The sequence below is a fragment of the Coregonus clupeaformis genome, chromosome 28 (genome assembly GCF_020615455.1).
Source record: "Coregonus clupeaformis isolate EN_2021a chromosome 28, ASM2061545v1, whole genome shotgun sequence".
Classification (NCBI taxonomy): Eukaryota; Metazoa; Chordata; class Actinopteri; order Salmoniformes; family Salmonidae; genus Coregonus; species Coregonus clupeaformis.
In genome coordinates this window covers 33,825,634-33,846,886 of record NC_059219.1, presented here as the reverse complement: position 1 = coordinate 33,846,886, position 21,253 = coordinate 33,825,634, and the positions used below count along the sequence as shown (strand labels likewise).

Below are 21,253 nucleotides of genomic sequence, written 5' to 3'. Positions count from 1 at the left end.
GACATCCTCGATCCATCCCTCCTGACTGAGTTCCACCGTGGGCATCCCACGCGCCCGGGTCCCAGCGTCCTCCTGGCCTCCCCGAGGCCGGGTTCCGCTACGGCTGGAGCCGCGCGTCAAGGGGGTACTGTCCACGGATTCTGCCGAGACTGCTCCTCCTCCTGGTTCGGGCAGGCTTGCATTCGCCGTCCCGGAGTACTAGCTGCCACCGCTCTATGTTTCGTAGTGTGATTGCTTTCGTCTGTCTTTTACACCTGTGTCCATTTGTGTGTTGATTACTTGTCTTATAAGTTCCTTGTTTTGCATTAGTCTGATTGTGTGTTGTTATTTCTGCCTGTCGTGCGGAGCTGCGTGTTTGCACTCTGCCTATGTTGGATTATTGTTTACGCGTGTTTGCGTAATTGCCTCGCCTCCGTCTGTTTTCGAGGTCGTGTTTGTTTGTTGCACTTGGGACTATTAAAGTATTTTGGACGTATCCTCTGTGTCCTGCGCCTGACTCCTCCACCACATCCACATCGGAACTACTGACAATAGTTGAAAAATATATGGCAAATAGAAATCCAATATGGATGGTGTTAAGAGATAGATGGGAGGTGTTGAATGGAGCTGAAAGATGGGACTAATAAAAACTAACAACAACTAATAACAACAAGATAACTAATGTAAAGCATACTGTGTCCATAATAAGTATATAGGTTATAGGTTGAGTGCTTTTGTGAAAGAGCACAGTTAGAAAGATATGGCATATAGAAGCAAACTGGATGGACATCATGAAAATGATCAGAGAGTTTGAGGGTAGAGGAAGTTCAGGAGTAAAAACAAACAAAATAGAATTATTGTAAAATTGACTGTGTCCATAAAATGTATATAGTATGTATAAGTTGGAAGTAGAGGCCTAAGCGTTGTTGTTCACTAGTTTACGCCAATTAGCGAAGGGGTGGTGGGGTTGGAAAGTAATAAAGGAAAATTTGTTTTTTAAAAGGATATGTATATAAATACAGTGGGGAAAAAAAGTATTTAGTCAGCCACCAATTGTGCAAGATCTCCCACTTAAAAAGATGAGAGACGCCTGTAATTTTCATCATAGGTACACGTCAACTATGACGTGTACCAGAAAATCACATTGTAGGATTTTTAATGAATTTATTTGCAAATTATGGTGGAAAATAAGTATTTGGTCAATAACAAAAGTTTCTCAATACTTTGTTATATACCCTTTGTTGGCAATGACACAGGTCAAACGTTTTCTGTAAGTCTTCACGGTTTTCACACACTGTTGCTGGTATTTTGGCCCATTCCTCCATGCAGATCTCCTCCTAGAGCAGTGATGTTTTGGGGCTGTCGCTGGGCAACACGGACTTTCAACTCCCTCCAAAAGATTTTCTATGGGGTTGAGATCTGGAGACTGGCTAGGCCACTCCAGGACCTTGAAATGCTTCTTACGAAGCCCCTCCTTCGTTGCCCGGGGCGGTGTGTTTGGGATCATTGTCATGCTGAAAGACCCCAGCCACGTTTCATCTTCAATGCCCTTGCTGATGGAAGGAGGTTTTCACTCAAAATCTCCACGATACATGGCGCCATTCATTCTTTCCTTTACACGGATCAGTCGTCCTGGTCCCTTTGCAGAAAAACAGCCCCAAAGCATGATGTTTCCCCCACCATGCTTCGGCAGTAGGTATGGTGTTCTTTGGATGCAACTCAGCATTCTTTGTCCTCCAAACCCGACGGTTGAGTTTTTACCAAAAAAGTTATATTTTGGTTTCATCTGACCATATGACATTCTCCCAATCCTCTTCTGGATCATCCAAATGCACTCTAGCAAACTTCAGACGGGCCAGGACATGTACTGGCTTAAGCAGGGGGACAGGTCTCGCACTGCAGGATTTGAGTCCCTGGCGGCGTAGTGTGTTACTGATGGTAGGCTTTGTTACTTTGGTCCCAGCTCTCTGCAGGTCATTCACTAGGTCCCCCCGTGTGGTTCTGGGATTTTTGCTCACCGTTCTTGTGATCATTTTGACCCCACGGGGGTGAGATCTTGCTTGGAGCCCCAGATCGAGGGAGATTATCAGTGGTCTTGTATGTCTTCCATTTCCATAATTGCTCCCACAGTTGATTTCTTCAAACCAGCTGCTTACTTATTGCAGATTCAGTCTTCCCAGCCTGGTGCAGGTCTACAATGTTGTTTCTGGTGTCCTTTGACAGCTCTTTGGTCTTGGCCATAGTGGAGTTTGGAGTGTGACTGTTTGAGGTTGTGGACAGGTGTCTTTTATACTGATAACAAGTTCAAACAGGTGCCATTAATACAGGTAACGAGTGGAGGACAGGAGCCTCTTAAAGAAGAAGTTACAGGTCTGTGAGAGCCAGAAATCTTGCTTGTTTGTAGGTGACCAAATACTTATTTTCCACCATAATTTGCAAATAAATTCATTAAAAATCCTACAATGTGATTTTCTGGATTTTTTTTCTCAATTTGTCTGTCATAGTTGACTTGTTCCTATGATGAAAATTACAGGCCTCTCTCATCTTTTTAAGTGGGAGAACTTGCACAATTGGTGGCTGACTAAATACTTTTTTTCCCCACTGTATGTATGTATATGTATTTATATGCATATATGTGTATATGTATGTGTATGTATATATATGTATATAAATTATATATTTGCGAGAAAAAATAAACATATGGGGGATTGGAAGTATGAAGACAATTACATTGATTGAAGTTAAAATCAATCTGCAAAATTAAACCTGATCTATCCCCATACATGTTTTTGAAAGAAATTGAAAAAAATGACATTTTTTTTATGTGGAAAAAGGGAAGGGGTCCGAATACTTTCCGAACGCAATGTATATATGTTATTATAATTAAAGAAAAATAAATAAAGAATTAAACATTATAAATATATATGTTATGGAAAGTAACAGTTTAGCAGTGTGAGTTCTGAGAGCAGATCTTAGAGGTTTATTATCAAATATCACTAATTATTATCACTGTTATTGGTGCTACAGTATAACAGGATCATTCAGTTGTAGAAATCATTGCAGAGTATTTGTTGGATCAGATGCCCTTTTAATTCTGTTTGATAACATGAGAGTAGCTATATGCTACAATGCTGAAATGATAAAAGAACCTGATTGATCTAAAATAGTATGAAATGTGCTGCCTTCATGAGACAGTGATCACTGGAAACCATGATTAAAGTAACTCTTGTGCTTATATTTAAATTAAAACAAGCTGCATTTGAACTCAGAGTCAAGAAGACATGTACAACAGAATCTCAAAATATTTCATTTAGCATACAGCACTGCTGATATTATTCACTATTATACTTTAACATTCAGCTCTAAAACACGAATGTTTCCAGATCCAGCACCATGTGGGGAATCTCTAGACCCCTACAATGGCTTCTCCTGCCCCTAGACAGTACATTGACTTCTCCGGAAGGTGACTGAACCACTGGTGTCGTCGTGGGTGACCCTGCAGGTGTACACCTCTCCCTCTTCCCAGAGTGCCTTACTCAGCTGTTGTCAAACACGTGAGTCGGAAAGTCAATTTATCTGATTATCAGCTGTTGTCAAACACTTGAGTTGTAAAAGACGAGTGAATTCTATTTGATCAAACACAAAAATGAGTATGCAGTTTAAGTATATAGTAGGCTAATATGGGTATTCGGACATGGCCACTGTGTTATCAGTGACCAAAACCATTTCAGATTGACAGTAAACAGTTTAAACAACTAGCTACAGTACAAAGAACAACCAAGCACAACTTAGAACAACCAAACACTTAATCTATGAAGAAATAGGCAAACAAAAAAAGTCTGGCAAAACATGAAAGGTATATTCATACTTTACAGTTTAGCAATAAAACACTGGCGGTTTCCCGGACACAGGTTAAGCCTAATCCTAGACTAAAAAGCTTTTTCTTTAATGGCGATTCTCCATTGAGTTTGCTTTTTATTCCAGGACCAGGCTTAATCTGTGTCTGGGAATACGCCCCTAAATTTAGAAAGACATGTATTGAACAGATACCATATGTAGTCTGGATACAGCATAATTTAATATTCACAATGTCAAATCTGACATGAAACGTCTATTAATTTATGTCAAATCTACTCTGAGATACAAGGCCAAAATGACTTCAAAATACTATTCAAAACTATAGATGAAGTTCACCTTTAAACCATGTCTGTGTTAACATGTACTATGAATACAATACAAACTGCTGCTTATATAATATAAATAGTAGTAGCTACATCTTGACAGAACAATGAGTTGACCTGCAATACTGTATATCAAAATGTGTTCTTTTTATATCATATGTTAGAATATTTTTATTGCTACAAAAAAGTTGGTGGTATGTGAACAATTCTCTCACTTCGGTGACTCTACAATTTACCAATCTACCAATCTGTCCACGGAAATCTCTAAAAAGATACGCCTAAAAGTCTCAAAGTGTTGTTCAATATCATGATTACATTTTAGTTTAATCAGAGAAGAAAGACATCAATGGACGTGCTTTTTAGCACCAGTCTTGTGCCACTTCCAAAGTCCTCCACGTGATTCATTCTGGGAAGTCTCCATACAAAAACCTCCTTCACACAAGAGTGAGAACCTTCACACACAGAGCACTCTCAGTACCACCCTGATAGTACTGAAGTACTAGTATAATACAATAGGGACTGATAGTACTGAAGTGCTAGTATAATACAATAGGGACTGATATTACTGAAGTACTAGTATAATCAAATCAAATCAAGCTTTATTTATACATCACATTTCAGACATGGAATGCAACAAAAAGTGCTTTACAGGAAGAAACGAATAAAAAACAATGAAAATAAAAGCTGAAATATTTACTACACAACAAACGTAATATAAAAAAACAAAAGAATGACACAAACTGAACAACTAAAAAGAACCCAAAGGAAAGCAAAGCTAAAATATGTGTTTTAAGACCTCTTTTAAACATGTCCACAGTTTCGGCCCCCCTCAGGTTCTCTGGCAGGCTATTCTGGAGGCTGGGGGCATAATAATTAAAGGCTGCCTCTCCATGCCTCTTGGTCCTAGGCTTTGGGATAGATAAAAGGCCAGTGCCAGAGAACCTGAGGGACATACTGGGTACATAACTTAAAAGCATGTCTGACATGTAGTGGGGTGCACAATCATGGATTGATTTAAAAACCAATCTTAAAATGTATTCTAAAACTCACAGGCAGCCAGTGGAGAGACCTTAAAACCGTTGTAGTGTGTGCTTTCCGTCTGGTATTGGTCAGTACCCGTGCTGCAGCATTCTGTGTGTTTTGCAATTGACCAATGGCTTTCCTGGGTAGACCAGACAGGAGAACATTACAGTAGTCAAGCCTGCTCTGTATCAGCCTGAGAGAGAAACGGCCTCACCTTGGCAATGTTCCTCAGGTGGTAAAAAGCTATTTTGCTCACATTCTTAATGTTTGGTACGAAAATTTTTTCAAAATCTAAAATAGCACCTAAGTTTTTTTTCCTGGTGTTTTATTTTTATTGACCATGAATTAAAATGTGTGGCTAGATTCTCTCTCTGTGCTTTGGCTCCAACAATAAGTACCTCCGTCTTGTCTTGATTTAGCTGGAGGAGGAGTTGTGAGCCATCCAAGTATTTAAATAACTAATACAGTCTAATAATTTACCAGTGGAGCTAAAATCCTCTGGTGACACAGAAATGTAAAGTTATGTATCGCTGCGCCAGCAGTGAAAATCAATGCTGTGCTTTCTGATAACGCTTCCAAATGGTAACATATATAAACTGAACAGTACCGGACCCAAAATCGAACCTTGTAGAATGCCACCTGTGATATGTATTTTCTCTTAATTATGGTCACCAAGGGTGTCAAAAAACTCTCGACCGGTTAAATAGGTCCTCAACCAATTTAGAACTGGACCGGAGAGGCCAACCCACCTCTCCAGTCTGTCCAGAAGGACATCATGGTCAACAGTACAATAGGGACTGATAGTACTGAAGTACTAGTGTAATACAATAGGGACTGATGGTAATAAAGTACTAGTATAATACAATAGGGACTGATAGTACTGAAGTACTAGTATAATACAATAGTGACTGATAGTACTAAAGTACTAGTATAATACAATAGTGACTGATAGTACTAAAGTACTAGTGTTAAACAATAGAGGAGCTCCTAAACTCCTTATTTACTATGCTAAAGCCCTTCAGTCTGGAACTCCATCTAGATTCAGTGGCAGTGGATCTGGGAGTGACTTCACTCTGACCATCAGTGGAGTCCAGGCTGAAGATGCAGGAGATTACTACTGTCAGAGTGAACACTATCCCAACAGTGTCTGGGTGTTCACACAGTGATACAGAGTCATACAAAAACCTCCCTCAGTCAGACTGCACAGTGACTGTACTGCTACAGCTGGGACCTACTGCAGGTGCTGAGGGGAGGAGATGATTCAGTACAATGACACAGTGTGAAGTAGAGCTGAACAACAATAGAGTCAAACTAGAGCTATGTCTAGAAGACCTTAGATCATAACTGATCACTAAATGTTTCTCCTGACCATTAACTACATGTTGACTCTGAGTAACTCAAGGAAAACCATCAACCAGTCTGAATAGAGATGATGTGCAATGATCAAAACCCCTTAAGATGACCTGTGTTTTGAATAGCTAGAATTTAATCAACATGATTCAAACACATACAATGAAGCCCTTAAACATTACCCATACATCCTCCCTCACACCACTGTGGTAGTTCCAGAGAGCAGCAGGAGACTGGAGACATCAGAGATCTGAAGATCTCCCCTTTAGAGCAGAGTCAATCAGCAGCATCACACAGTTCACACAGAGACTGAAGTTACTAACCCTGACCACTGGAGGGAGACAGAAAGCAGATGCTATCTGGTCTAATTTTTTAATTGTTTAATATTTTTTATTTCACCTTTATTTAACCAGGTAAGTCAGTTGAGAACAAGTTCTCATTTACAACTGCGACCTGGCCAAGATAAAGCAAAGTAGTGCAATAAAAACAACAACACAGAGTTACATATGGGGTAAAACAAAACATAAAGTCAAAAATACAACAGAAAATACATATACAGTGTGTGCAAATGTAGCAAGTTATGGAGGTAAGGCAATAAATAGGCCATAGTGCAAAATAATTACAATTAGTATTAACACTGGGATGATAGATGTGCAAGAGATGATGTGCAAATAGAGATACTGGGGTGCAAATGAGCAAAATAAATAACAATATGGGGATGAGGTAGTTGGGTGGGCTAATTACAGATGGGCTGTGTACAGGTGCAGTGATCGGTAAGGTGCTCTGACAACTGATGCTTAAAGTTAGTGAGGGAGATAAGAGTCTCCAGCTTCAGAGATTTTTGCTATTCGTTCCTTTGATAATTTTAATTACACAGTAATAACAATATGCTCCATATTTAGATGTCTATAGTCAATATATCAGTCCCCATTCAGCACTTATATCAGAAACCATATCAGTGATTACATAGCTATCATGTTTCTACATCACATCAGTCTGACTGTCCAGGAAGACCACTTACATGTAGGACACGTTACTGAATAATGGTGGATGGGGAGAAGACCAGAAGATTATTTGCATAGTGATGATGCTCTGCATAGACAGCACATGCTTCAGTGGTCTGGGAGTGTTTATAGCCCTGTGAGTTTAACACTTCATGACTGAGAGCTGTCCTTCAAGACAACAGAACCCACAACAACCATTACTTTTATCACCATCTTCATCTGGATATTTGCCCTCTGTCTCCAAGGTAATATATTTTACAGAAAATTACTTGGACAATTGCAATATTAGGCTATATAACCTCATTACAGTTTAATTTAATATGCTACAAGGAAAAATGTATTAACAATTGAATGCTATTTCTACATGACATCTCTGTTTCAGAATCCAGAGGCCAGGTCACTGTAACTCAGACCCCTGCAGTGAAAGCTGTTCTCCCAGGACAGACAGTCTCTCTGAACTGTAAAACCAGCAGTGATGTGTATGGTGCAGGAGGCTCTCCCCGCCTAGCCTGGTACCAACAGAAACCTGGAGGAGCTCCTAAACTCCTTATATACTATGCTACAACACTTCAGTCTGGGACTCCATCTAGATTCAGTGGTAGTGGAACTCATAGTGACTTCACTCTGACCATCAGTGGAGTCCAGGCTGAAGATGCAGGAGATTACTACTGTCAGAGTTTACACATTCCCAACAGTGTCTGGGTGTTCACACAGTGATATAGAGCCGTACAAAAACCTCCCTCAGTCAGACTCCACAGTGACTGTACTGCTACAGCTGGGACCTACTGCAGGTGCTGAGGGGGAAGAGACAGTGACATGGAACACTAGATGAGGTCAACTGTGACATGTGACAATATGGTTAGAAAGCAATCGTTCAGTTCACATGACCATCATCATCATCATTAACATCATCATCATGGTTTTAACTTGTTATATTTGTCATGGCCTTTAAGTGTTATAACATTTATTTGAAGTTTTGAAATACATTACCTGTCAATATGTAAAGCAAGATCTACAGATGTAAAACAAAAGGTGTTCTGACCTCAACATTACTTCAAAGTTACAATCACTTCTGCCCCCCAAAACAAGTCCCAAAATGGACCTCAACCAAATGTCTGATTTAAATTGTGATCTTCTACCGTTATATTAACTGTTTCATGAGCAGGTTACTGACTGTTAGATATGTGAATGAGACATGATGCTGGATTCAAACATGAGACTTATGTACACTACATACACTATCTATGTAAACTATAATATCCATTTTATCTGTAATTAATTACATGGTAGCATATCTGTTATGAGTCCCTCCCTGAATCCACCATAGAGGTTAAGACCAGTCCACTCCCTCACATCTGGCCCAGTCCAGGGTATTACAGGCAGTGAAACTGTTCAACTACTAGACTGGTATCTGTGGGAGTGAAACTGAGATTTACATAGACAGGGCTGGGTGGTTCTGCTTGTCCCAGAATAGAACAGCACTGTTACCAGATGTTCACTCTGTTCCCAGGGGGTTGGAGGTAGAAGACTGTCACTACACTATATAGCAGCGTTTCCAAACTCGGTCCTCTGAACCCCAAGGGTGCCGTTTGGTTTTTGCCCTAGGTTTACACAGCTGATAAAAAATTATAAGCTAATCATTGAGCTTTGATAATTTGAATCAGCTGTGTAGTGTTAGGTAAAAACTACATGTGCACCCCTTGGGGTCCCGAGACAGTTTGGGAAACACTGCTACATCTTGAAGTAGTACCACTTGTAATATTTGTAATTTAAAAATATATATATTTAGCGTCGAATCACAGCCTATAACACACGTGAGAGTCCAAGATATCGGTTGACTGTTTGATAGTTCTTCTTTTATTACTGTAAAGTCTGTCAAGTCAAACATGTCTGACACAGACTCAGTATCCTTATGAATGAAGACAGTCAACTACTACCATGGCAGAAACTCTTCTATTATATCATAGTATATTGTGATAGTATTAAATATTGGTCAATTATGATGTTAGAGTGAGTTTTAGACTTGACAGTTTTTAAAGACACCATTAATCAGCCTTACTGAATACATATTTTTCCAGAATATTGCAAATATACAGTATCTATGATCCAGTTTATTAATAAAAACAACAAAAATATGCATTCCAAAAAGAAATCTTTATTTAAATCCATTAACACAAAATTGAAGCATCAAAGCAAACATGATAGTGAATAAAAGCAGATCACATTAAATCTAAAACTAACAAAATCTCAATCTACCGAATGGATTGACACATGAACTCAAGCCTAGCCCCCTGTTAGTCCACACCAGAGTGATCACTAAATCAGAGAACGACTGATTTTAGAAATAAGCAAGTCAAAGCAGAGGAACCAGCATCCTCTCTCCACAGAGGTGTGACTGAGGGGTCCTACCCAGAACAGTCAGCCCTCCTCAGGGTCTTGATGACTGAAGTCTGGGATTTCTGCTGGGCTTCACAGGTCACCTCTCCTGCCTTGGTCCACTCCTGGGCAGTGAGAGTCAGGGTGCTGCTCCAGCTGTACAGGCCGTCCTTCTCATGGACCCCGGGACTGGCCTCCTGCTTCTTGCTGGTCCCGTCCACTTTCCAGCTCATGGTCCAGTCTGAGGGGAAGCCCTTGTTGGCCAGACACGTCAGTGTGGCAGTTGTTGTACTGGACAGCTCCTCACTAGAGGGGGGCAGGACGGTGAGGGTTGGGGAACTGTTACCTGGAACAAACAGAACACATCAACTAAGTAACTACATCAAGTACAGTTACAGTAAGAGCTTATCTTCAGCAAAGGACAAATCAAAATAAAGTGATTTGGAAATGCCTTCTAAATATTAATGTAAAAGTTAGATTGGTAAAAGATGTGGATAAAACACAAACTGTAATATGATAAAGCAGAATAATGAACCGAACAAGTATTAAGTAAGTAGAGTTACAAGTCATACAGCGTCAGTTATACATGTCATACATATATTATTTAGGAATTGATCTGATCAGAATAGCCTTCTCATATTCATAGTATTTGCAAAATCTGAGCATAAATTAGTTTTAATCACATATCAACCATGTTAGTTCATGAAGTTGGTTACAAACATAACTGAGACCTTTTGTCTTCACACTAACAGTGAAGGCTACCATGAACTCAATACAACAATAATGATTACTATATCCAATGCTATTTAATAGTGATCCTACCAAAATTAAGAGTTATTGTCTGCAATCATACAAATCAGACAAAAATAAACCTACAATTTAACATTTCGATTCAATAAAAATTTATTAGAACGAAGGGTCAGTCAAAAGCAATTAAAACATTTTGAAAATCTAAAATCGCAATATTTTCATAGACAGGGTGTAAGAATAACATACTTAATAAGTGTAATCAGAAAGAAATATCAAGTGAGCTTGTTACTTACTTCCAACATCTAGTCTGGTGCCGCTACCAAAAGTGTACCACAGTGATACAATCCCTATTACTGATCGTACAAAAACCTCTCTGTGTTGTGATGCTGCAGCTGTTACAGTGAAGATCACTCATACAGAATCATAATCAACACAAATACACTTTAACATCTTCCAGGTAGAACAAACACTTGATATAAGCTGTTTCTAGATAATACAAATATGATTTGTATCTTAAAACCAGATATTAGTATTTTTTCCTTCCTGTGTGTATCAGATGTTCTCCTAGTCTGTAAGTACTGTCCAGCATTAGATGTCACGGTTTACTAAGCCAGAACCCAGAAGCAGACCAGGACAAGGTAAGTGGTGTCAAAGGTGAGTGTTTATTTAACTGATCCACGAGTGCAGCTGAATAATCCAGGGAACAGAGCGGGCGGCGTGGATGAGTTGTTGAGGGTGCAGTAGTTGGTCCAATGATGGCTCGGCAGCCGCCGACCATCAGGCAGAGGTTGGGTGAAGGTTCCGGACGAGTGACTGCAGGGAGAACAAAACGGAGGTAAGCATACAACAAGCAAACAAGGTGCAAAACAACAAAACTAATGCTCTAAGCTCTAAGACTAGATCCGCTGATAAACATACTGTTCATGGCTAACGATCCGGCAGGGAATGGATGTTAGGCCAGAGCCTAAGAAGGGTGATGATCAGGACCAGGTGTGCCAGATTGCTGATGGGATGCAGGTGCGGAAATCAAGAGAGCTCCCGCCTAGCAGCGTTGCCCGGCAACCAGGCAGGGAGCGTTCCAGAACCCTCGGGAAACTGGAGATCACGAGCAGAAAGACTAGTACACAGACAGGACCCGACTCAGACTGCCGGGATCGTTACAGTACCCCCCCTCCGACCAACGCCACCGGGCGGACTCCCGGAGCGCCAGGATGGAGGCGGTAGAAGTCACGAATGAGGTCAGCATCTAGGATCTGTCGCCGCGGAATCCAACTCCTCTCTTCAGGACCATACCCTCCCAGTCCACGAGATACTGGAAACCCCGGCCCGCCGTCTGGAATCCATGATCGTCGCACCGTGTAGGCAGGACCACCTCCGATCATCCGAGGAGAGGAGGAGGAGGCGGAGGAGGCAACAGAGGACTGAGGAAAACAGGCTTGAGGCAGGAGACATGAAAGGTGGGATGGACTCTGAGCGTCCTCGGTAGTTTGAGTCGAACTTCCACCGGATTGATCACCTTCTCCACCACAAACGGACCAATGAACTTCGAACAACTTCCTAGACTCAGTCCGTAAAGGAAGATCCCGTGTGGCCAACCAGACCCTATCTCCGATGGTATAGGTGGGAGCGGGGATCCGCGGCGATTTCGCCTGGAGCTGATACCGGTCCGAAACTCTAAGAGTGCCTTTCTGGCCCGATGCCAGGTCCGGTGGCAAGCGAATTGGGCCTGAACAGAAGGCACTGAGAGCTCCTTCTCCTGAGAAGGGAACAAGGGAGGTTGGTAGCCATACAGGCACTGGAAGGGAGACATCCCAGTGGCAGATGTAGGGGAGAATTGTGGGCATACTCAACCCAAGGCAACTGAGAGACCCAGGAGGTGGGGTTGGAAGAGACCAGGCAGCGTAGCGTGGATTCCATCTTCTGGTTGGCTCTCTCCGCCTGACCATTAGATTGGGGGTGAAAACCAGATGTGAGACTGACTGTAGCTCCAATGGCCAAACAGAAGGACTTCCAGACAGCAGAGGTAAACTGAGGGGCCACGGTGGGAAACGATATCACTGGGCAAACCGTGGACCCTGAAAACCTCCCCTAACCAGGATCTCGGACGTCTCCGAGGCAGAGGAAGCTTGGCAATAGGCACAAGTGGGCGAACTTGCTGAATCTGTCCACGATAGTCAGAACGACCGTGTTCCCCTCAGAAGCGGGCAACCCAGTGACAAAGTCCAGGGCCAGATGCGACCATGGTCGCCGGGAATAGGAAGGGGTGAAGTAGTCCAGAGCTGGGCCGATTGGTACTCTTATTCTGCGCACACACTGGACAGGCAGCAACAAAACCCCGAGTATCCTCGGCCATGGCAGGCCACCAAAAACGTCTGCGAAGAAACGCCATCGTCCGAGCCACGCCAGGGTGACAAGCCATCTTGCTGGCGTGGGACCATTGAGGACAGCAGGACGAACCGACTCAGGCACAAACAACCGACCGGGTGGACCGTTACCGGGACCGGGCTGCGTCCGAAGGGCCGCCATCACCTCCTCCTCAATCTTCCACATAACTGCTCCCACGACGCAGTTCGGGGGAGAATTGTCTCGGTCTTGGACCCACTCTCTTCCGTCTTGGAGAACATCCGGGACAAGGCGTCCGCCTTGCGTTCTTAGATCCAGGTCGAAGCGTCAGGAAAACTTGAATCGTCGAAAAACAACGCCCACCTGGCCTGACGGGAGTTGAGACGTCTAGCCGATTGCACGTAAGCAAGATTCTTGTGGTCAGTCCAGACAATAACGGTTGCTCCGCCCCCTCCAACCAGTGGCGCCACTCCTCCAAGGCAAGTTTCACCGCGAGAAGCTCCCGGTTACCCACATCGTAATTCCTCTCCGCATGGCGAAAGCGACGAGAGTAGTAGGCGCAGGGATGGAGTTTACTGTCCGTGGAGCATCGCTGCGACAGGATGGCGCCAACTCCCACATCAGGCCGCGTCCACTTCAACGACGAACTGACGGGCCGTGTCGGTTGAGAGAGAATCGGTGCGTTGGTGAATCGCCTCTTCAAATCCAGAAACGCTCGATCCGCCTCCGGATTCCACTTGAAGGTCCTGATACTGGAAGTCAAGGCGGTTAACGGAGCGGCCACACGGCTGTAATCCCCGGATGAATCTGCGGTAGAAATTCGCAAACCCCAAAATCTCTGGAGCTGCAATCTCGTACGGGCTGGGCCCATTCCAGAACCGCTCTAACCTTCTCCTGGTCCATCCTAATCTCTCCCTGGAGATGATGTACCCGAGAAAGGATGTCGTGTGGGCGTGAAACTCGCACTTCTCGGCCTTCACGAACAGGCGATTCTCCAACAATCGCTGCAGAACCTGCCGGACATGCTGGACGTGGTCGGAAGGTTCCTTCGAGAAGATCAGAATGTCATCCAGGTAAACAAACACAAAGAGACCGATCATATCTCTCAGGACGTCGTTCACCATACTCTGGAATACCGCTGGAGCATTGGTCAGTCCAAACGGCATCACCTGATACTCGGTGACCCATCGGGTGTATTGAAACCCGTCAACCACTCGTCCCCCTCTCTGATCCGGACCATGTGATACGACATCGTAGGTCTAGCTTGGTGAACACCGTAGCACCCTGTAAGAGTCGAAGGCAGAACTCATCAAGGGCAGGGGATACTTGTTCTTGACCGTGATGTCATTCAACCCCCGATAATCAATACCGGTCGAAGAGAGCCATCCTTCTTACCCACAAAGAAGAATCCTGCCCCCGGGGGGTGATGACGAGGGACGAACGAGACCAGCAGCTAGGGACTCCTTGATGTGGGTCTCCAAAGCCTCACGTTCAGGTCGGGAGATACTGTATAACCTTCCCTTAGGGTAGACAGCTCCAGGGGAACAGGTTGATGGCACAATCATATGGTCGGTGGGGAGGGAGTGACAGAGCCTTCTGCTTACTGAACACTTCCCCCAAATCGTGATATGTCTCGGGAACCAGGGACAAATCTGGGGGTTTAGCCTCAATCACCTGACTGGGAACCGAATGGGGACAGGCAGTCTTGAGAACAGTTAGCATGACAATCAAGGCTCCAACTGTTACCTTGCCCGTCACCCAATCGAACGTGGGATTGTGTTCCTTCAGCCAGGGGTATCCAAGGACCAGAGGAACATGGGAAGACGGCAGAATGAAGAATGAAATCATCTCAGAATGATTCCCCGACAACAGCATCTTAACCGGTTCAGTCCTCATCGTGATACGTGCCAGACTACTGCCGTCCAGAGTGGTAGCTTCAATGGCTTCCGGCAATTGCTCCTTGGAAAGCCCCCAGCTGTTCCACCAACTCGGCATCAAGAAAGCTTCCATCGGCACCTGAATCGATAAAAGCGTTAATCGCTAAGCTCTGATTCCTGTTCATAAGGGTAGCCGAAAGCGGGTCTGACAGAGGTATTGAGAGGTGGAAACTGGCTCGCTAAAAAGTCCTCCCAACTTTAGCGAGCCGCGCAGTTTGACGACCGCTGGGAACCAGTGGCGAGGTAATGTCCCGAACCACCACAGTAGAGGCAACAGTTAGTCCTGCGTCTGTGTTGGCGCTCCTCCTTGGTTAACCCGTGCCGCCCCACTTGCATGGGTTCAGAATCGGGAGACAGGACCTCTCCACTAATCCTGTGTGGTGGACGATGATCGACGTATTCTGGTCCAATCCCGACCCGACTGGCACCTGAGAAGCTGATCGGTTGGGCCGGGACCCATTGCTTCTCCCTCCTTCGCTCTCGGACTCGATTATCCACCGAATAGACAAGGCTACCAAGCTGTCCAGGTCACTAGGCTCCGGATAGGAGATCAACTCATCCTTGAGCTGCTCCGACAGACCCTGGTAAAAGGCCGCTTGCAGAGACTCCTCATTCCACCCACTCTCCACAGCCAACGTCTTGAACTCGATCACGGAAGTCGGCCACGCTGCGAGTTCTTGGCGAGCGAAAACAGGCGCCTAGCTGCGTCCCTCCCTCGGACGGAATGGTCGAAGAGCTTCCTCATCTCGGCCGTGAACCCCCTGGTATGAAGCCATGCAGGGATCCTGTCGTTCCCAAACGGCTGAAGCCCACTCCAGCGCTCGACCACGCAGCAACTCAATCACAAAGGCTATCCTAGCTTTGTCTGTGGCATAAGAGTAGGGGCTGTAGATCGAACACTAATCCACACTGCATAAGGAAGGAACGGCATCTTCCCAGCTCCCCTCATATTTATCCGGCGTCGGAACCTTGGGCTCACGGAAGGGCATCAGCTCCAGACGCGGCAGGCGAGATGGGTGAAACCGGTAGTGGATCCTCCACCGGAAACTTGCGCTGGTTCTGGACCTCCGTCAGACCGGTAGAAAGGTTCAACTGACAACGCGATCTCCTGTAGTACCGTGCTATGATGGCCCAACATCTTCTCCTGATGGGTAATGGCATGGCGAACAGAGTCCAGGTCCGCTGGGTTCATTACTGGCCGGATCGTTCTGTCACGGTTTACTAAGCCAGAACCCAGAAGCAGACCAGACAAGGTAAGTGGTGTCAAAGGTGAGTGTTTATTTAACTGATCCACGAGTGCAGCTGAATAATCCAGGGAACAGAGCGGGCGGCGTGGATGAGTTGTTGAGGGTGCAGTAGTTGGTCCAATGATGGCTCGGCAGCCGCCGACCATCAGGCAGAGGTTGGGTGAAGGTTCCGGACGAGTGACTGCAGGGAGAACAAAACGAGGTAAGCATACAACAAGCAAACAAGGTGCAAAACAACAAAACTAATGCTCTAAGCTCTAAGACTAGATCCGCTGATAAACATACTGTTCATGGCTAACGATCCGGCAGGGAATGGATGTTAGGCCAGAGCCTAAGAAGGGTGATGATCAGGACCAGGTGTGCAGATTGCTGATGGGATGCAGGTGCGGAAATCAAGAGAGCTCCCGCCTAGCAACGTTGCCCGGCAACCAGGCAGGAGCGTTCCAGAACCTCGAAACTGGAGATCACGAGCAGAAAGACTAGTACACAGACAGGACCCGACTCAGACTGCCGGGATCGTTACATTAGATCCAGTGTTGCTAGTATTCCTCCATATTGTTCAAATGAAAGACAACAGCAGCAGCAGTACTGATAGTGATCCATGTTTTATATTCCTTTATTAAAGATGTTGATCTCAGATTTAACAGTTGTGGTAAAGTCACAGACAGACAACACTACCAGAGGAATCCTACCAGCTTTAGTTTAGAGAAGTGTTCACTAACTGATTAGAGGAACTTACATAAGAGACCAAGCATGAGTGAACAGACAGTTAATTATGTCTGATCATCATCAGAATAAAAATAAATGGTGGTGTGACATAAAAGTTGCCATACATAAGTTATTTGAGTAAAAGTTGCTGTTTGATGTTAGAGCGTTGGCCTAGTTACCAAAAAGGCTGCTAGTTCAAATCCCCAGGACGACATGGCGAAACATCTGTCGATGTGCCCTTTTTAGCAAGGCACTTAACCCTAATTGCTCCAGGGTCGCCGTTATAATGGCAGATGCTGGCCGTGACCCCACTCTCTGAGGATGTCTCAGGGGGAGTTGGGATATCCCCCCAAAAAACATATCCAATCCCCCGTATAATACACATGTGTGAAATAGGACAAATATGCACCCACCTAATTACTATTATTAGAAAAGCAAACGTATGCAAGATAATTATATTCTTATGATGGGAGCCTACTTGGAAACTGAAATAGATTTGAAACACTCATTTGCATAATGCATCTGCTCTAAGAGTGTTTATAGCGCTGTGAGTTTAACACTTGATGACTGAGAGCTGTCCTTCGGACAACAGAACCCACAACAACCATGACTTTTACTCACCATCTGGACACTTGCTTTCAAGGTGGTACTACTCCTCCTCCTCCTCCTCCTCCTCCTCCCCTTGACAGGGAGAGACTAGCTGGAGGAGAGGCGGTCAGCTACCACAACTCTATAGTAGGAGAGGAGAGGGGGAGAAGAGGAGTGGAGAGGGTCAACTACTACTATTACTACTACTACTACTACAACAACAAAAACAACAACAACTACTACTACTACTACTACTACTACTACTCTACTACTACTACTACGCTACAACACAACAACAACAACTACTACTACTACTACTACAACAACTACTACAACTACTACTACTATTACTACTATTACTACTACAACTACTACAACTACTGAGGAGAGGAGGAGAGGAGAAGAGAGGGGAGAAGAAGAGAGGAGAGGTCTACTCTATTACTACTACTACTACTACAAGCAAAAAACAACAACAACTACTACTACTACTACTACTACAACAACAACTACTACTAGATATGTTTTAAGATCTCTTTTAAATATTTCCACATTTTCGCCCTCGGGTTCTCTGGCAGGCTATACCTGAGGCTGGGGGCATAATAACTAAAGGCTGCCTCTCAATGTCTCTTCGTCCTAGGCTTTCAGGATAGTTAGAAAGGCCACTGCCAGAGGACCTGAGGGACCTACTGGGAACATAACTTAAAAGCATGTCTGACATGTATTGGGGTGCACAATCGTGGATTGATTTAAAAAACAATCTTTAAATTAATTCTAAAACTCACAGGCAGCCAGTGCAGAGATCTTTAAAGCGCTGTATTGTGTACTCTATCGTCTGGTCTTGATCAAGTACCCGTGCTGCAGCATTCTGTATGTTTTGCAGTTGACCAATGGCTTTCATGGGTAGACCAGACAGGAGAGCATCACAGCATCAAGCCTGCTTGTATTGAAAGCATTGATGAGTCTCTCTGTATCAGTCTGAGAGCGAAACGGCCGCATCTTGGCAATGTTCCTCAGGTGGTAAAAAGCTATTTTGGTCACATTCCTAATGTGTGAATCAAATTTTATTCAGAGATCTAAAATAACACCTAGGTTTTTTTACCTGGTGTTTTATCTTTATTGCCCGTTAATTAAAATGTGTGACTAGATTCTCTCTCTGTTATTTGGCTCCAACAATAAGTACCTCTGTATCACGCCCTGACATAGAGTTCGCTGAGTTGGTTTGGTCAGGTGTGAGTATCTATGTAATGTGTAATTCTATGTGGAGATCTAGTATGTTTAGATCTATATTGGCGGGTGTGGTTCCCAATCAGAGGCAGCTGTCGATCATTGTCTCTGGATTGGGGATCATACCTAGAGTAGCCTGGTTGCCTACCTTAGTTGTGCGATCTTGACTCGTGTTTGGCTTGTTGTGTGTAGCCACTGTTGAGCTTCGCGTTACGTTGCTTTTGTTGTTTTGTCTAGTGTTTATTCGTTCTAATAAACATGTACGCATACCACGCTGCACCTTGGTCTGACCCGTATCTCAATGAACGTAACAGAAGATCCCACCAAACAAGGACCAAGCAGCGTGCCCAGGAGAAGCATAAATCATGGACTTGGGAGGAGATATTAAATGGTAAGGTTTCATGGACATGGGAAGAGATCCATGCTGGGATGGATCGCCTTCCTTGGGAGCAGACAGAGGCAGCAAGGGAGGAGAAACGGCAACTTAAAAAGACTTTGTCACGGTTTACTATGCCAGAACCCAGAAGCAGACAAGGACAAGGTACGTTGAGAGAAAGGTGAGTGTTTATTTAGTAGATTCCGAGTGAGGCTGAATAATCCAGGGAACAGAGCGGGTGGCGTGGATGGGTTGTTGAGGGTGCAGTGGTTGGTCCGTACTGGCTCGGCAGCCGCCCGACCATCAGGCAGAGGTTGGGTGAAGGTTCCGGGTGAGAGACTGCAGACAGAACAAAAACGGAGGTCAGTACACAGCAAGTAACAAGGTGCAAAACAACAAAACTAACTAAGGGCTCAGAGGCTGACACGCTGACAAACATACTGTTCAAGCAACGATCCGGCAGGAACTGGATGTTACCGCCAGAGCCTAAGAAGGGTGATGATCAGGACCAGTGTGCAGATTGCTGATGGGATGCAGGTGCGAAAACCAGAGCGCTCCCCGGAGCGTTCCCGAACCCTCGGGAAACTGGAGATTACGAACAGGAAAACTAGTCACCAGACAGGACCCGACTCAGACAGCCGGGATCGTTACAGTACCCCCCCCTCGACCTACGCCACCGGGCGGACTCCCCGGAGCGCGCAGGATGGAGACGGTAGAAGTCACTGATAGGTCCCATCAAGGACCTGTCGTGAATCCAACTCCTCTCCCTCAGGGCCATACCCCTCCCAGTCCACGAGATACTGAAACCCGGCCCCGCCGTCTGGAATCCATGATCGAGCACCGTGTAGGCAGGACCACCTCCCGATCATCCGAGGAGGAGGAGGAGGGAGGCGGAGGAGGCAGCAGAGGACTGAGGAAGACAGGCTTGAGGCAGGAGACATGAAAGGTGGGATGGACTCTGAGCGTCCTCGTAGTTTGAGTCGAACTGCCACTGGATTGATCACCTTCTCCACCAAGCGGACCAATGAACTTCGGTAACAACTTCCTGAGCTCAGTCCGTAACGGAAGATCCCGTGTGGCCAACCAAACCCTATCTCCGATGTGGTGTAGGTGGGAGCGGGGATCCGCGACGATTCCTGGAGCTGATCCTGGTCCGAAACTCTAAGGAGTGCCTTTCTGGCCCGATGCCAGGTCCGGTGGCAACGGAATATGGGCCTGAACAGAAGGCACTGAGAGCTCCTTCTCTCCTGAGAAGGAAACAGGGAGGTTGGTAGCCATACAGGCACTGGAAGGGAGACATCCCAGTGGCAGATGTAGGAAGAGTATTGTGGACATACCTCACCCAAGGCAACTGAGAGACCCAGGAGGTGGGGGTTGGGAAGAGACCAGACAGCGTAGCGTGGATTCCATCTTCTGGTTGGCTCTCTCCGCCTGACCATTGGATTGGGGTGAAAACCAGATGTGAGACTGACTGTAGCTCAATGGCCAAACAGAAGGACTTCCAGACAGCAGAGGTAAACTGAGGCCACGGTCGGAAAGCGATATCACTGGGCGGATCGTTCTGTCACGGTTTACTATGCAGAACCCAGAAGCAGACAAGGACAAGGTACGTTGAGAGAAAGGTGAGTGTTTATTTAGTAGATTCCGAGTGAGGCTGAATAATCCAGGGAACAGAGCGGGTCGTGGATGGGTTGTTGAGGGTGCAGTGGTTGGTCCGGGTACTGGCTCGGCAGCCGCCGACCATCAGGCAGAGGTTGGGTGAAGGTTCCGGGTGAGAGACTGCAGACAGAACAAAAACGGAGGTCAGTACACAGCAAGTAACAAGGTGCAAAACAACAAAACTAACTAAGGGCTCAGAGGCTGACACTCTGACAAACATACTGTTCATAAGCTACCGATCCGGCAGGAACTGGATGTTCGGCCAGAGCCTAAGAAGGGTGATGAGTCAGGACCAGGTGTGCAGATTGCTGATGGGATGCGGTACGGAAAACCAGAGCGCTCCCGGAGCGTTCCCGAACCCTCGAAACTGGAGATTACGAACAGGAAAAACTAGTCACCAGACAGGACCCGACTCAGACAGCGGGATCGTTACAGACTTGGTCACGAAAGAAAGCCTGAGAAGCAGCCCCTCACATTTTTGGGGGGGGCACCACGGGGGTGGACGACG

General features: G+C 45.2%; 1 protein-coding gene across 1 annotated transcript in view; it reads right to left on the bottom strand.

Annotated features, from left to right (window-relative positions):
* Window positions 1–9,774: 9,774 nt before the first annotated feature.
* Window positions 9,775–21,253, bottom strand: part of LOC123482105 — a 50,376-nt gene continuing 38,897 nt past the window's right edge. Inside the window, exons 4-5 of the mRNA XM_045208411.1 lie at window positions 10,957–11,073; window positions 9,775–10,259 (exon numbers count right to left, since the gene is read on the bottom strand). Of these exons, the coding sequence (XP_045064346.1) occupies window positions 9,943–10,259; window positions 10,957–11,073 (434 nt within the window). The 3' untranslated portion in view covers window positions 9,775–9,942. The remainder of the gene's footprint in view (window positions 10,260–10,956; window positions 11,074–21,253) is intronic.